Below are 18,457 nucleotides of genomic sequence, written 5' to 3' on the forward strand. Positions count from 1 at the left end.
TGCCAGTTGCTGGGGACTTTAGCAGTTTGAAAAAATCTTAATTGAAGTTGAAAGTTTTCTGGGCCACTCAGATCATCTCAGGCTGAGCTGAAAGTCTGTGTGTCTGTATGTGCTGATTTACTTCCAGTTCACCTTTACTCTTAAGCTGTGGCCCTTTAGCGTCTTTGCAAAGAGAAAGAGTTATTTATCAGGGTTCCCATCTTGGCCAATTCTGGGAGCCTACCTTGCTAGTCCTATCACAGTTTAGAATCTCAGCTTGCTGCTTTAGATTAGCAAAGTACTCCAGGGTAAAAGTGGCCTCAGGTTGCCACGCTCACCACCTTTCCCCACGGATACTGTCTCCACTATACTGTTAGCTCTTCGATGTTTTCGAGAAGTAAAAAATGTATATATGTTTGAATTTTGTATAACTTTGTCTATTAACCTCAGTAAGAATGTTATTCTAAAATATCCGTCCCCCCGTGACTTGAAGAACAGTCTTCATTTTTTAAATGAATTAAAACTGACCAATCCTCATTACCCAGATGACTGAACAATCATTTGGGTAAGTTTTTAAAATGAACTTGCACTACACACTTACTTGCTAGTATTTAATCTTACAGTCTTTCTAGTCAACCAAACAGAAAAGGGAAATTCTAAAATATTCTAGCAAAAAATAAAGAATAAAAGAAAATAAAAATTCAAGGATAGCTAAGAGCTCCTATTTGAAAGAAAGGTCAGACATTCATTGATTCATTAGTTCATTCAAGGACCAATTTCTGATTTGTGCCAATTCTATGGAAGGTAGTAGATGAACCAGATTTTATATTTTAAATAACCTTCTAAGTGCAATGAGACTAGTTCTGGAAGTTTTGTAAGATAAAATAAATGTTTAAGTAAAAACGTTTTCAAAGTTAAGGTCTTCAACTAAAGTCAATTACAGAATTAAAATAATGTAGATCATATTTAATGAAAGTCAAAAAAATTTTAAAAATTATTCATTTAAAGCTGTGAATATTCCTTTTTAGTCACCTGAAGCCATTCCGATTTTGGTTTCCAGAGTAAACTATTCCCCTGACTTGAGTTAGAATATGGCAGAATATAATTTTATGTATTTTGCAAAAACTTGGGTCTATCAATTGTTGTGACAGAGAGGAAAAAGGTGAACATAATTTATACATGTAAGAAAAATTTATATGGCTTGGATGTTTCTGTTTTATAGACATATTATCCAAATTAAATAAATCAACTTACATAGTTCTTCTCTATCAAGAGATTGTGCACCACCTCCAAACAAGCCTTTAAAGAATCCCCTGTTTGGTGCTTCAGGTGTTTCTACAGGAGTGAAGAGTTCACCCAACATTTCCTTTAAAATCAAAACAAATTGTAATTGTTAAAGCTTCAGGGACACTAAACTATAATTCACAAAACCATCACTGTAAACTCTTTAACTCAAACTTACATTACCTGTTGAGGTTCACAAACAATGAGTACACTTCAAATGATCAGATCTAGAACATTCTGACTTGGTCAAACAGTAAGTTATTAAGACTAACTTGACTAAGAATAACTTGCTGCTTGCTACTTTGGCTAGATTACTTTTTTCACATTTTAAGCAAAGATGATATTCCTGCTTAAATTGTAAGGAGATTCCAATCTTAATGACAAAGTGTTCATATAACTCTTATCAGGAATTGGTAACTGGATTAATAACTAGGTCTTCTTAAATTAGAAAGAAGAAAATCTATTAGCAAGTTGAAAAGTCCAGTGTAATGATGATACACAGTCTTGGAATTATCCAAAATAGCTGAGTCAGAAAATTAGTAGTTTAGAAAGACATACATACTTCTTTTTTCATGAACAAATGCTGGGAAGAGAATTATGCCAACATAAACCTGGAATTTCAGAAATCTGGCAGGGAGATGGAAAGGCTTCTTTTTATATTGTCAGAGTTTTCTGAAATTTTTGTCAATATTTTTCAGAGCACAGAAATGGTAAAAGTAAGTCAGGAGACAAGAAAAATTGCTGACATCTTACTGACTTTGTAGATGAGACATAAAGAGGGAAGAGGAGTTTCTACAAAAAAAAAAAGCATGGTAGCAATATTATTTGCAAGGCAGTTTTGGGAAGCTTTAAAAGCAAAATAAAAGTATAGTGAGGCTTTGGGATTGCATTTCTGCCCATTAAAGAGAAGTAGCTATGATACAAAGGACAAGTACACCACTGGTTCCAGATAGTTCTGTTGTATTCTGATATTACATTATTACAGTTGGAGTTAAAGTATGTATTTTTTAGAGTTTCTTCCTTAGGGCTGGGCTAAGAAAGTTAATAAAGGATGTCCAAAGATTTTACATTTAGGTATATCTGTACACATATATATATTTTTGGCTGCACCGCGCAGCTTGTGGGATCTTAGTTCCCCAACCAGGGATTGAACCCGGGCCCACGGCAGTGAGAGAACGGAGTCTTAACCGTTGAACTATGAGGGAATTCCCAGTATTATCCATATTAATGCTGTCTCTCCAACCAGATTATAAATGAAAGGAAATATATATTAACACTATACAACACAGAGTTTCATTTATAATGTTGAAGTGGATTGAAGGCTTTACATTTTCATTCTCTTCCTCTGGATTTCTATAAAGTGGAGTAAAAGTAGAACGAAAAACTTCCTGAAGTCAATAAATCAAACTTGCTAAAACCCACCATAGAATATACTAATACCTATTATTTAATTCAAATTTATATTAGCCTATATAAAGAAGATGATTTTAGGCATATTTCCAATCTTTTTTATACTGTACTTCACAGATTCTAATTTAAACTGTATCTATTAAATTGATAAAACAAATGGCAAATAGCTACCATTTGAGTGTCTTTTATGCTAAATCAAGAGTAATATGACATATATATATAGAGAGAGAGAGAGTCACAGCATAAAAATGTTTTTTGAAATTTACCTCACTTTAGAATTATGGTTTACAGCTCTTAATTTATTTGGTGTTTAATGAGCTTGCAATCTTACAAATGTAAAGTTAAGAAATTTAAAAATCCAAAGATTACAGTTATAAATCAAGAATCACTACAGTGTACTGGAATGAGTATAAACTTTGGAACCACGTGGACCTGGGTTTGACTCTCACCTCTGACTTTTACTTGCAGAGGAAACTTAGGCAAATCAGTCTCCCAGGGAACTGGCTTCCTCAACTTTATAAAGAAGTGATAAAAATACTTACCTCTCGGGAATGTTACCAGGATTAAAGATAATGAAGATTATCTTTAATAAACTGAAGATAACATACAATTCCAAGATCAGACACTCAATGATGTATACACTAAATAGAAAAATCTCCTTTCACATAGGGATGAAACAAATTAGAAAATATGCAAGTCATTTATCATTAGATTAACATTGTGAATAGATATCTTTGAAGGAAGTGCCGCTATCGGTGCTTTGTGACCGCCTGGAGGGGTGTGATAGGGAGGGTGGGAGGGAGGGAGATGCAAGAGGGAAGAGATATGGGGACATATGTATATGTATAACTGATTCACTTTGTTATAAAGCAGAAACTAACACACCATTGTAAAGCAATTATACTCCAATAAAGACATAAAAAAAAAATTAGGTATTTCTTAATGAGTCTGCACTGTCTGTAGTTAGTATTAGGATTTGGGGAGAAGTATTGATGTTAAAAACGTACATATTTCAAGAATATAAAATAGTATCTATAGGTATTTTTTCACTTGTATCTAAATAAGGATTTTAATTATGATAAATTTATGCTTTAGAACACTTAACTTTAATGACTAATACATGTTGGTGAAATCGAAATAGATTTGTACTATCTGTGATATTTCTCTACATCTAGTAATGGGAAACTGTATGTCTGAAACGATGTCTGGAACTTTTAAACTACTCTAAAATATGAATATATAGAAACAAGTATACTTGTTTGATGTTAGACAGTTGGATTTCATTTGTCATTTGTGTTTATAAGCTTAAGTGGTAAAATATAGGACTAATTTCATGAATGAGTCAATGTAAGTGCTTTGTTTGTCACTACTCTTTTTTCTTAAATTGAAGTACAGTTGATTTATAATATTAGTTTCAGATGTACAACAGAGTGGTTAAATATTTGTATAGATTATACTCCATTTAAAGTTATTACAAAATATTGGCTATATTCTCTGTACTGTACAATATATCCTTAGAGCTTATCTATTTTATACATAGTTGTTTGTACCTCTTAATCCCTTACCCCTATATTGTCCCTCCCTTCTTCCCTCTCCCCACCGGTAACCACTAGTTTGTTTTCTCTATCTGTGAGTCTGTTTCTGTTTTGTTATATTCATTCATTTGTTTTATTTTTTAGATTCCACACATAAGTGATAATGTACAGTATATTTTTCTCTGTCTGACTTGTTTCACTTAGCACAATACCCTCCAGGTCCATATGTGTTGTTGCAACTGGAAAAATTTCATTCTTTTTTATGTTTAAGTAGTACTCCATTGTATGTGTGTGTGTGTATGTATGTGTGTATGTATGTATGCATGTATCTATCTATCTATCTATCTATCACATCTTCTTTATCCATTCACCTGCTGATGGGACACTTAGGTTGCTTCCATATCTTGGTTGCTGTCAGAATGGCTATCATCAAAAAGCCTATAAATAACGAATGATGGTAAGGGTGTGGAGGAGAGGAAACCATAGTGCACTCTTGGTGGGAATGTGAATTGGTGCAGCCACTATGGAAAACAGTATGGAAGTTCTTCAAAAAACTAAAAACAGAACTACCGTATGATCCAAAATTCCACTTTCTTCAGTATATATCTGAAGAAAATGAAAACACCAATATTCACAGCAGTATTATTTATAATAACTAAACTCTTTTTATTACATCAAATAATCACTGATTTTAATAACTTTGATTAAGAAAACTCTCTGTTATAAGAATATTGAGACTACATAAATATCTTCCAAGATAAGCACAGTAATAAATTTCAGTATTGCTGCATAATATATTCAAGAGAACCTAAACAGTTCAACTGTCATCGATTTTTTACAGTGAACACATGGAGTTTTGTTTATAAGTTACAATCTTGAGGTGCTTAGAACAGTTATTAACTTAATTGTTTAAACTGAATTAATCGGTATGTTCCACCTCTTTATGATTATGGTAAGTTTTATTTAAGTTTCACAGATAAATCAAGTCATCAATTTGAAAGACAACTTGTAAATTTTCCTTGTGTTTTCACTCAAGATATGGTTAGAATAATGCTGTAGAAAGAAATTTAAGTATTTCGATCCATAAACATATACTTTTGACTAACTGCACTTTAATGCTAATAAAAAGTCCTGAAATCCATTAATTTTTAAAAATAGTTTTATTGAGGTAATTGACATAATAAACTGCATATACTTAAAGTGTAAAAATTGCCAAGTTTTGACATACACATATGCCCGTAAAATCACGACCACCATCAAGAAAGTGAATATCCATCACTTGCATTTCCTTGTGCCTCTCTGTAAGACCTTCTCTCAACCCCCTTCTCGACCTCCTATCTCTAAGTAACTGCCAATCTGCTTTCTCTCACCACAGATTAATTTGTATTTTCTTTAGTTTTATGTAAATAGAATCATACAATGTGTACACTTCTTTGCTTGGCTTATTTCACTCAGCATAACTGTTCTGAGATTCATCCATGATACTGAATGTTACCAACATTTCACTCTTTTTTATTGCTGAGTTGTATTCTACTGTATGGATATACTATAATTTGATCATGCATTCATCTGTTGATGGACACTTGGGTAACTTCCAGTTTCTGACTAGTACAAATAAAACAGCTATGAATATAAATTTACTTCTCTCTTGGGTTAAAAAACTAGGAGTAGAATGACTATGTCTTTCGTTCATTGATGTTTGACTTTTTACAAAACTGCTAAGCTGTTTTCCAAAGTGGTTGTATTGTTTTTGTTTTTTCATTCCTATTAGAAGTGTATTAGAGTTCTAGATTCTCTACATCCTTGTCAAAACTTAGCATGGTATTCTTTTTAATTATAGCCTTTCTAGTAAGTGTTTAACAATATCTCATTGTGGTTTTACTTTGCAGTTCTCTAATGACTAATGATGTCAAGCATCTCTTCATGGTGAAGCATTTGTCCAAATATTTTGCCCATGTTTTTACTGAGTTGTCTGTCTTCTTTCTATTGAGCTTTAAGAGTCCTTTACATATTCTAGATACAGATCCTTTATCAGACACATTGCCAAGATTTTCTTCCAGTCTATGGATTATCTTTTTATTTCTTAAGTGTCTTTTGAAGAGCAGAAGTTTTAAATTTTGTTGATGTTGAAATTATCAATTTGTTCTTTTATGGTGTCATAGCTAAGAAATCTTTGCCCAACTCAAGTTAACAAAGATCTTCTCTTAGGTTCCCTCTAGAAGTGTTACAGTATTAGGATTTACATGTAGGTCTATGATCCATTTTGATCCATCAATTTTTGTATATAGTGAGAGGCATGGATCAAATCTCATTTTTTTTTTTTTTTGCATTTTAACATCCAATTTTCTGGCATAATTTGTTGAAAAGGCAATTCTTTCTCCATTGCATTGTCTTTGTCAAAATCAGTTGCCCATGTGGAGAAAAAGGAGCTCCTGTACACTAGGAATGCTGGTGGGAATGTAAATTGGTACAGCCATGGTGGAAAGCAGTATGGAGGTTTCTCAAAAAACTAAAAATAGACCTATCATATGACCCAGTAATTCCACTCCTGGTTACATATTACATATGTTTTTTATAAAAATAAAAAACACTAATTTGAAAAGATACATGCACAGCAGCATTATTTACAACAGCCAAGATATGGAAGCAACCTCAGTGTCCATCAACAGATGAATGGATAAAGAAGATGCAACACACACACACACACACACACACACACACACACACACACACAGGAATACTACTCAGCCATAAAAAAGAATGGAATTTTGCCATTTGCAGCAACATGGATGGACCTGGAAGGCATTATGCTAAGTGAAATAAGTCAGGCAAAGACAAATACTGTATGATATCATTTATATGTGGAATCTAAAAAATACAACATACTAGTGAATATAACAAAAAAGCAGACTCACAGATATAGAGAGCAAACCAGTGGTTACCAGTGGGGAGATGGAAGGGGACAGGGGCAACATAGGGATAGGGGATTAAGAGGTACAAACTATAACGTATAAAATAAGCTAAAAGGATATACTGTACAACACACAGAATATAGCTAATATTTTATAATAACTATAAGTGGAATATAACCTTTAAAAATTGTGAATCACTATATTGTACATTTATAACTTACATAATATTATACATCAACTATACTTCAAGAAACAAAAATAATCAGTTGTCCAGGTATGTGTGGGTTTACTTCTAGACTCTCTACTCTGTTCCATTGATTTATTTATCTAATTTGATGCCAATATCATGCTCTTTTGATCACTGTAGCTTTATAATAGTTCTTAAAATCAGGTAGTGTTAGCCCTTCAACTTTATTCTTTTTTGAGTTTTTCTGCTATTCTGCCTACTCCCATACATTTCCATGAATTTTCAAGTAAACTTGTCAATTCCTACCAAAAAAAAAAAAATCCCACTTGGATTTTGTTTTGGATTGCCTTGAATCTATAGGTCAATTTTGGGAGAATCAATATCCTAATATTGAGTTTTGTGACCCAAGAACATATTTCAATTTATTCAGGTTATTAACAGTTTCTTTCAATATTTTGTGAATTTCAATGTAGAAGTCGTTCATATTTTTTGTCAGATTTATCCCAAAGTATTTCATATTTTTCGTTCCTATTATAAGTGGTGTTTTAAAAATGTTCATTTCCAAATGTCCATTGCTAGTAAAGAAATAAATTTCTTCCCCATATTGATCTCATACCCTGCATCCTTGTCAAATTCTAGTAGTGTTTAGAAGTAGATTTCATTGGATTTCCTACATAGATGATCGTGTCACCTGTGAATAACAACAGGCTTATTTTTTCCCTTCCGATCGAGATGACTTTTCTTTCTTTTTCTTGCCTGAATGCACTGGCTAGAACCTTAAATACAACACTGAATAGAAGTGTTGAGAGCGAACATCCCTTTCTAGCTTCCGATTTTAAGGAAAAAAGAATTCAGTATCTCAACAGTGAGTATTACGTTAGGTGTAGATATTCCCTAGATGCCCTTTAAGTTCCCACTTATTCCTTGTTTGACTATTTTTAAATCAGGAATGGATGTTAGATTTTGTCAACTGCTTCCTATTTTTTTAGTTTACTAATATGGTGAATTCCATGGACCGATTTACAAATGTGAAGTCAACTCCATGTTCCCGGGATAAATCCTACTTGGTCATGATGAATTATCATGACCAGAATTATCCTTCTGATATACCGCTGGATTCAATTTGCTAAAATTTCCTTTAGAATTTTAACATCTATATTTGTGAAGTATATTGGTCTATAAGCAATTTTCTTTACTTTAAAATCTTTGTCTGGTTTTGGTACCATATTCTATGAACCTACCATTAACAAGTTGGGAAGCATTTCCCCACTTTAATTTTTGGAAGAGTTTTGTATAGAACTGGTACTATTTCTTCCTGAAATGTTGATAGAATTCACCAGTGAAGACACATGGGCCCAGAATTTTCTTTGTCCAAGGTTTCTAACTTCAATTTCCCTATAGTACTCTTCGGGTTATTTATTTTTTCTTGAGTGAGCTTTGGTAATATGTGTCTCACAAGGAATTTGCCCATTTCATCCAGGTTTTTAAATTTATTGGCCTAAAGTTGTTCATAATATTTCCTTATTATCCATTTTAACATTTGTAGAATCTACAGTAGTCACTTCTCTCATTCTTGATATTGGTAAGTCACTTCTCTCTTCATAATCAGTCTGGCTTGAGACCAATTTTACTGGTTTTATAGCTCAAGCTTTTGGTTTCATTGATGTTTTTCTATTGCTTCCCTGTTTTCTATTTCATTGATTTCCACTTGGATATTTACTATTTTCTTTCTTCTGTTTACTTTGGGTTTAACTTGCTCTTCTTTTTCTGTTTCTTAAGGTAGAAGCTGAAGTCACTGGTTTGATGAGAACTTTTCTAATATACTGTTTTATAATATAGGTGTTTCAGTGCTATAAATTTTCCAAGTATAAATGCTCAATTGTTTTTTTCTATTGCTGTGCTTTCAAGTTACCTAATCTTTTCTTCTGTAATGTCTAATCTGTTGTTAATTCCATCCAGTATATTTTTCAACTCTAACACTGTGGATTTTCATCTCTAGAAGTTCAACTTTGGCCTCTATATCTTCTATATTCCTACTTAACTTTTTAAACACATGAAATACAGTTATAATTGCTTTAATGTCTTTCTGCGCTAATTTTAGTGTCTGTGTCAGTTATGACTTGGTTTCTATTGATTGATTAGTCTTCTCATTATGGGTCATGCTGCCCTATCTTTTTGCATGCTTGGTCATTTGACAGGATGCCAGACATAATGATTTTTATTTTGTTGGGTGTTGAATATTTTTAATTTACTGTGAGTCATCTTGAGCTTCATTCTGGGATACTAGGAAACATTCTGACCCTTTTGGGTCTTGCTTTCATGATTTGTTAGGCAACTCTGGAACAGTGCTCAGTTTAAGGCTAAGTATTCCTCCCTAATGAGCCAAGACCTTCCTGAGTACTTTACCCAATTTCCCATTGAAGTCTGCTGAAAAATGGTCATCTAAAGGCATCAGGTCCTAATCCCTGGAAACTATAAATGTTACCTTGTAAGGAAAAAAGGGTCTGTGTAGATGTAATGAAGTATTTTGCCACGAGCAAATTATCTTGAATCATCTGGATGAGTCCTAAATCCAATTACAAGTGTCTTTTTAAAAAGAGAGGCAGAGGGAGATTGGACACACACAAGAGGAGGTGGCAATGTGACCTCGGAGGCAGAGAGTGGAGTAATGCGGCCCCTAGCCAAGGGATGCTGGCAGCTACAAGAAGAGGGAAGAGGCAAAGAACAGATTCTTCTCTAGATTTTGGCTTAGTGAAACTTATTTCAGACCTCTAATTTTCAGAAGTGTAAGAGAATAAATTTATGTTGTTTTTGGACACCAAGTTTGTGGTGATTTGTTACAGCAGCCTTAGGAAACTAAAACACTCATAAATGAATTATAAGTTTTTCCCATCTGGCTGTTGGGAAAAGGCGTGTTTCCCTCTAATCCTCTATTCCTTTCAGATGGTTCTTTCTCTGGCCAGAGAGTTTATCCATACGTATATGCTGAACAGAACTCTACGGAGTACTCTTGCACCCTTTGTAGATCTCTAGTGTTCTCTCTCTGCAACGTTCTGGAAACTCTATCAAGGCATGAATGCTGGGGCACCTCTTTTGCTTCCTGTCTCTCAGGGATTACTTTCATTTCACTGCCTGATGTCTAGGATCTTGAAAACTATTATTTCATGTTTGTGTATGCTTTGTTGTTTCAGGCAGGAGGGTTAATCTGGTTCCTATTATTCCATCTTGGCTAAAAATTCCATTAATGTTTATAAATATCTTCCTAATTTTTTTTTGGTTAAAGTTAAATAAATGCACAATGTAATAGGGTTCTCTGGAAACCACAGAGTTCGTTAGTCAACAGGTTTTTAACAAGGCATTATTTTTAGGCACTGAAAATACAGAGGTAAATAAAATGCCAATATTGCCCAAAGAAAACATTCTATCACAAGGTCCTTGAACAGAGTTCATTTCTCACTTACCATATCATGAAGGCATACAGCAGATAGTTATCAACATAAATTGAGTGTACTATTAAGTGACCAGTTCATTTAAACATAAATAGGTAAAGTTGCTGTAGCTGCTATTGATTTTTACTAAAATAATAAAACACTGATCCAAGGATAGAATAAATTGATTCCAGAAAAGTGATGACGTTTAGAATTTTGAGTAGTTGAATTAAGACCACATTTCAGACTGAAATGAATTAAGAATATATTCAATTGTCCATATTATTTCTTAATAGAGTAACATTTTACTAATGAAAGAAAACACTAAGGAAAATTTTACCTTTCCCATAAAAAGCATAATTTTAATTCAGAAATTTAGGAATCTTTAAAAAAACACATCCACCCAAATGTAAATGGGAATTTAATATATCAGATATGTAATTTTGTTTCACTCTCAAGATTTATAATGATATCATTTAAGAGTATGTTTCTAGTATAGTCTACCTTACTGAAATAACACAAACATCTGACACTGAACATATATTCAGTACTAAGCACTGTGCTAATAATAAGCACTTTACGTGTATTATCTCCTTTAATTTACATCAGGCCCTATGACATTAGATGTTACTTCTATCCTCATTTTAAAGATAATGAAGCTCAGACACAGAAACCTGTCTAACGTCACATAATTGTGTAACTAGCATGGCTAGGACTTAAATTCAGTCTTCTTGACTCTAAAGCTCATGTTCTAAAAATAAGCCACAAATTCAATTTTATAAACCAGGAAAATACGGCTGATAAATTGCAAAAGCTTTCATTATGAAGTTCCCTTAAATAACGGTTTCCTCTAAATATCAAATATCGATTAACATTTTAGCTACAACATTTTAAGAGCACTTTTATTTTAAAAGTTGACGCTAAACCGATAATTTCTAATATATATGCAAGCAAATAAAGCACTCGATATTTAAAAAAGATATAGTTTTGTATTTAAAGAATTTGTAATCTCTCACAAATAGATGAACAAAAATATTCAGAGGAAACCTATCAAATCTTATTTTTTCTTATAATGCATATACATCCTCATGACTACACAGTATGAGAAGGAATGACACATTTACTCTAAAAGAGATACAATTATCTTCACATTAATGTAGGTCTTTAAAAAGGATTTTTTTGTTTCTGTATAATAGATACTTATTCTATGTGGAGAGTGGGTATAAAATGTATGTAGTATTTTGTATTTCTTTGACATCACTGGAGAGAAAAAATATGGATCAAGGAGATGGAGTCCCTCTTATAACAAGAGTTTGATGAAGACACTTTATCACCAATCTCAAAACATGTGCTCTCAAACTCTCAAGAAAGGCTTTGAGTTTTCTCATGTAGGCCTATTTGTTCACTGCTGTGAGTATAAGGGATGGACAATATAAGGGACCTTAGAAAATATTTCACCTCTGAAGAAATTATAGTAATATTATTGTTATTTACCTGAAGATTTTCACAGGTCTCTTGACTGTAAGTGAGTCTCTGGATTTCTGTAGGTGAAACAAGATATAATGCTTGTCCATTGTTGGTGAAGCAGAACGTTCTGGCTATCCGCATATTGGTAAGGGGCAAGTAATACACATCCAATAGAGGTCTTAAACTTGGCAAACTTGAGAAAAAAATTAAAAACTTGTTAATAAACAGGTAGGTTTTAGTCTTGAACAAATACTAGAGGAGGTAAAAATAGCAGGGAACTTATAAACCTTATGATTTAGTGCACCTGAGTGGGAGATAAAACTGATTTGTTTTCCTCACATACTTGTTCACTATGAACTGAATGAAAATAAATTCTCAGTGTATGAGACTGTAAACAAATAAAAGCCTTTCTTTCAAACTGAATATAATTCTGCAACATTATGTGTTGAGGGAGGAAATGTTATATCTGTGTTTAAAAAAAGAAAAAATCTAACTCTTACCTAAAAGTCATAATGTGTCCATTGGCACAGAAGCAGGCAAGGCAGATACTGTTACTCAATGATACAATATCTCCACGAAGAACAAATGAGGTCTCTGTAATGTTTTGCTTATAAGCACAGTTCTGAGTTGGCAGTGAGATTACTTTTGCTTGCTTTTCAGAACATATCACTGCATACTGGTTTTCACTAATTTCCTGAGAAGAGGAGGGAGATACAGAGACAGGTCTTCGTTTTTTCAATTTCTCCTTTTCATCCTTCTCTTCAGGAACATTGTGTTCTTTCCAGGATTCATATGCGGGTGGCATTAAGCAGCCTGTGGAATCCAGGAATGCCATTCTCAGGACTGCCCCTTTTAACCTCAATATAGTACCTAAAATTGTAATTTTAGTAAATAAAAAATATTTTAATCCCACAGTAAATATGTTCATTCCAACTCTGACACATACTAGACACTCAAAAATATGTAGAATGTATACTGAACCGAAATTGTACACTGGCTCACTGATAGGATTCAAACTTCAAGCATGATATTTGAATCTGGAAAAAGATATCAGTAAGTGCTGCCAAATAAATAAGTGCTACTATAATTGCTACCAAACAGATAAACGCTAGGATGTGTGGAACTAGGCCTCATACCTGGCAAGTGTACTACCATTGAGTATGAGAGTAAGCAGATGGCATCTAGAGCTGCACGGTCCAATATGGCAGCCACTAGCCACTTGAAGTGTGGCTGGTCCAAATTGTGGCATGTTGTAAGAGTGAAATACATGCTGGATTTGAAGGCTTAGTACAAAGAAAAAATTATAAGAAAATACCACAATAATATAAAAATACTGATTACATGCTAAAATGATAGTATTTTGGATAGACTGGGCTAAATGAAATATGTTACTAAAATTAATTTCACTTTTTTAATTTTTTTACTTTTTTAAAAACAGCTACTAGAAAATTTAGAATACTGTATGTGGCTCACACTGCATTTTTAATGGACAGAACTGATCTACAGGGTCAATGAGAAAAAAAAGTTTCCACATATTTCTAAACATTACTTCAAAAAAACTATTTACCAGTAAAGGTCAAATACACTCCAGACATTGCTTTGGTCAACTTACAGTCTTAAATTAGTAGTTATATTTCTTGATTTACTTTAATTAATGGGACTCCCTTTCGTCCATATCCTTGAATAGGTAAATATGATATATGCTCATTTGTAAGTAAGCTAAATGATACTATTAAGGATTTGGAAAGCAATAGAAGGGAGGGTATAGAACCGATTTAGCATTTCAGTTTTTATTTTAGAGGATTTTTTTCATATTTTATTACTTTATACTTATATTTTATAGTTTGCAAAAAATTATCCATATATTGTATTCTTTTGTTTCTAAGAGGAAGAGATCCCAGTGTTCTGTCAAAATTTTTCTTAGAAGACAAAATTTTCCTTTCCTCTTCACATTTATATATTTTGTCTATTGCAGGGTAGCCAGATAAAATAAAGGATGCCCAGTTAAATCTGAATTTCAGATATACAATCAATACTTTTTTTAGTATAAGTGTGTCCCAAATTCTGCATTATTTTTCCAAAGAGAAAGATGGGACATATTTATATTAAAAAATATGCTATCTAAAGTCCAAATTTAACTGGGCATCCTGCAATTCATTTGCTACATCTGGCGTTAGTCTATTGTCCAGGTTTGGAAAGTAGACAATTTAATTATTTTAAACGGTTTGCTAATTTGGGAATGGTTTATAGTCCATATGAACATATATGAGATATAGTAATTCCAGTAAGTAGATTTTCTAAAAATGTACCAATATTTAAATATATGCTTGTCCTATAGTTGGCAGGATTATAGTATGTTTTCCAGCAGGGTAGTGGTAATTGTTGAGTTCTCCTCTTGAAGGCAAAAAAAAAAAAAAAACCACAACAAAAAACAGTTGGGGACAAAATAGACCCTTTCAGGCTCTTAGGCATGGAAACCCACCTGCTTGGAAAACACCTCTCTTCTCCTCATAGTTCCAATAGAGATAATATAATATAAATGTCATTGTTATATTTTAAAATAGGCATCCTATTAAAAACAAACCTCAAAGATTCCAACGTTGAAAAGAAACCCAAAGGTTCTTTCTTACACATGAAAATTATTTCAGATCAAAGTAGATTTACAGCTAATTTGACTTTATTGCCAGTTGGAAAAATCTTAAGTATTTTTTAATATAGTTAATAGTAGATTATTTATATTTAATCCCTCTCTCTTTTTTATTTATTGGAAACATTTTCTTATCACAAACTGTCTGTTGTAGAAAATTTAGAAACTACATATCAGTAAAAAGAATAAAAATTACCCCCAATCCCACTATTCAGTGATAATTACTATCAACATTTTGATTTTCATCTTTCTAGTTTTTTTTTCCAATACATATACTTGTTTACTAATAAGAAATGAGATTGGTTAAGAAATTCATCATTATGTAACTTTTTCTAACAACTAGGTATGTAGTATATAGTAAATTACTGAGCTGAATGAATAAATCAAACTGTTCCTTTAATGTAAAGGTAGTTCAGAAATGGTAGAACTAGAAATCATAATTACATTTTAATTCTAAATTCTAAGTATTGTTAAAATGTACTACATAAACAAGAAATACACTAGTAAGCAAAACCATGTTTTTGTTTTTTTCTATCTAGATCAGCATAGATTAGTAACGGAAACCAGAATTCTCAATTATTTCAAGACCTATCAGATTCCACATACATGTGATAAAATTCAATCTCATTTTCAATATAGGAAGACTGTAGATTTTTTCTTCTTAATATTTTTTTATTAAATCACCTTTTCTAATTCTTCAAAGAAGAAAATTAATGTATTTTAAGACTTCACACATAGAGATTAAAAATAGCCAAGTGTATAATGTTTAAAAATACACTTTTCTGTTTTTTCTCTAAATATGTACCATCCTTTTGCTTATAGAACATACTATTCTGAGGTATCCTAGAATGCAGTAGAACAAGTGTTTTTTTTTGTTTGTTTGTTTTTCTCATTTTCTTTTGTAGTAATCATTTTAGACATGATTCTAGGATTAAAAAAATATAAAACCTGAATGGCTGTATAAGTAAATGATATTCTGGAATCTTATTCCATGTATTCCTTCAATTAAAAACGTAAGACTATAACTATCCCCATTTAGACTTAGATTGATTCAAAAATGAAAAGCAAAGGCTTCTATTAAATTATACTAAAGCAAACCTTCAAAAGAAGTATAGCACCAGAGCATACATACCACTTGGAGACACAATTACTGGCTGAAGAAGTCTTTGCTCTCCTCCTGGGGGAAGGTTCAGTGCAATGACAAGCACTGTTCCCAATGTAGTACCAACCCACAAGCATGGGGAGGGGGCTGAATCTGCCTTTCGAGTAAAAGTTTCACAGAAATGAAGAGCAGAGATTGCTTCTCGGGACTCTTTATCAATGCTGGTTACACTTGAACTCCGTGATCGGCTGAAGGAATTATCTTTTATATCTGAAACGATTTAAAACGTTATGAGATTGCTCAAGTTATAAAATATCATGTTTTTTGCTTGGTATAAGTTTTGCCAAATAGTTAATCTGCAAAAAGATAAAATCTACAGCATATTTAATTTTAAGTTTCTTTTAATTGAAAAGAAAAACAATTTACTTTTATGCTAACAATTTTTTCCTTTGCTTGTGTTTGAAACACAGAGGGACAAATCCACACTTCTCAGAACTGAGCTGAGGTCATCCCAGTGAGCTCAGTGAGTTTTTGGATGTAATGATCTCTGTGGTTCTGGTGCAGCTCTCTGTTAGTATCCTGGCTGCTTTTCCAATCTTAGCCCTTACTACCCTTTCTCATGGTGCTGTTTCTTCCTTTGGTAATATAATTCATGAGTAGATAGAATCAGGAAAGTGGGTATTTTCAATTTTCTACATTAAAAAAAAATGCTTTTATAAGTACTCTGATGTTACCTTCAAATTTATTGTATGATGGACTTTTTTCCTTCAAATCTGCCCATATGAAAGCCTTAATCCATAAAAATTTAGCTTTATTTTTTTTTAAATGCGATTTTAACTGTAACTAACGTTCATCTAAGGCGTTTTTCATTAAACTGTACAACTGGTGTCTGGCTCATACTTAACTTGATGCCAGGTATATTCCCTTTACCCCGGCTCTGTCTGTAATGACAGGGATACTTGTAAATTATACTAATAAACCCTCTCTTGTCTTCAGCTACCTTCTCTGTGGCCAATCTCAAGTCTGTTTCAAGCCCTGGCCTCTTTTCTCTTGGAATGCATTTCCAAACGCTTATAAAAAATTTTTTCCTATTATGTCTCATTAGGCAAAATCAAAATACATCATTTCTCCAAGGCTCTAAATTCTTCTAATGGCACTATTTATATTAATGACACCTCTGTTCTCCTAGGAAAACAATACTTGAAATAAGTCCCAATTTCGGTTCTTCCCTTTCACTTTACTTACATGTCTCTGATGGGATGCCAAGTCCTACGCTATTCTAATGTTTCTGTTTCCTTCTTTCCACTACTAATCAACTTCCATCACCCTATGTTCAGGCCTTTATCACCATTCATCTAGACTACAATTCCCAAGAGATCTCCCCACCTTCACTCTGTCACTGTTCTATCAAAACTCAACTGAAATTTACAAGGTACAGTTTTAATTCTATCACCTCTATCTTAAAAATCCGCAACAGTTCCTCTTATACTCTTACTAGGTTTTTAAGACTCCACAAAATATCTCAACCTACCCTCCCGGCCCTATCTGCCAGAGTGCTGCCCTGCTTCAGTTCACTGTGGGAAATAAACCGAGCCATTCAATGTTCTCCAAACATACCTGGAGCTTACCTACTTTTTTGCTTGTGATTTTCTTTCTGATTTGTGCCCTTGCCTTTTCTCTACCTATCTAGATGGTGTTTATTCTCCATCTCAAGTACTGTCATCCTCATGAAGTTTATCCTGATTCCTAAAACCATACACAGTTTTTCTCTTTTGAATCTTGATAGCTTTTTATCTCCCCCCTGGCATGAATAGTACATTTGTTCTGTAGTTACTGACTTGTCTTAGGCCTTGTTCTAAGGTGACTGTAAATTTCTTGAGAACAAGGGCTCTCTCCTTTTGATGCCCTGCAGAATTTGGCATAGTGCCTTGCATATGAAGGTATTCAACATATACTTGCTGAAGACAGACCTACAGTTCGAAGTATCTGAAGCAATGTGTTTCTGCTACACCACTGGGATATATTAAAATTTCTAGTAGTTTCTGCTATTCACATCTAATAAATCATTCCTCAAATCACATGTTTCCAATGCTATTGTGAAAGAAATGACTTCATAATGTTGTGAAAAATGAAAAACACGTTCAAGTCTTCTAAGTTGTATTTTACTGAATAAAAAAGGCATAATTGAATCCTACTTATACCCCCCAAAAGCTTCTTGTAATCAAATTTAGATTCATAGGTTAAAAAAAATTCTCCCAAACAATAATTATATACAACATAATTTTGATTACAGTTAGCCTCTGAAAACAATAAAGCCACTAGTTATGACAACAGCATGGGTTATTTCTAACTATAGTTTCTAAAAATGCTTTTCTTTTGCCTGAGATTGTGCTTCCTGTTACAGATTATGACACAGTAGAAAAGAACTACTTAATGTAAATAAAACAACTTTCTATAAGCAACAGCTCATTACTGGATGAGCTTGTAATATGATATTGATTCCAAA

The 18,457-nt window shown here is 32.9% G+C and overlaps 1 protein-coding gene across 11 annotated transcripts in view; it reads right to left on the reverse strand.

The window, feature by feature from the left end:
- The window catches only part of STXBP5 (syntaxin binding protein 5), a 167,960-nt gene that overhangs the window by 14,406 nt on the left and 135,097 nt on the right, over window positions 1–18,457 (reverse strand). For 7 of the 11 annotated variants that reach the window (XR_010933632.1, XM_067701835.1, XM_067701834.1 and 4 more), the window contains 4 exons: window positions 15,982–16,221; window positions 12,703–13,072; window positions 12,230–12,395; window positions 1,234–1,345 (listed from right to left, as the gene is read on the reverse strand). Coding sequence is in view for 8 of the 11 variants with exons in the window: in XM_067701835.1 (XP_067557936.1) it covers window positions 1,234–1,345; window positions 12,230–12,395; window positions 12,703–13,072; window positions 15,982–16,221 (888 nt within the window). In the remaining 3 variants the exon portion in view is untranslated. The remainder of the gene's footprint in view (window positions 1–1,233; window positions 1,346–12,229; window positions 12,396–12,702; window positions 13,073–15,981; window positions 16,222–18,457) is intronic. The other 4 variants (XR_010933634.1, XR_010933633.1, XM_067701836.1 and 1 more) reach the window with 3 other exon arrangements.

The sequence above is a fragment of the Pseudorca crassidens genome, chromosome 13 (assembly GCF_039906515.1).
Source record: "Pseudorca crassidens isolate mPseCra1 chromosome 13, mPseCra1.hap1, whole genome shotgun sequence".
NCBI classification, from domain to species: domain Eukaryota; kingdom Metazoa; phylum Chordata; class Mammalia; order Artiodactyla; family Delphinidae; genus Pseudorca; species Pseudorca crassidens.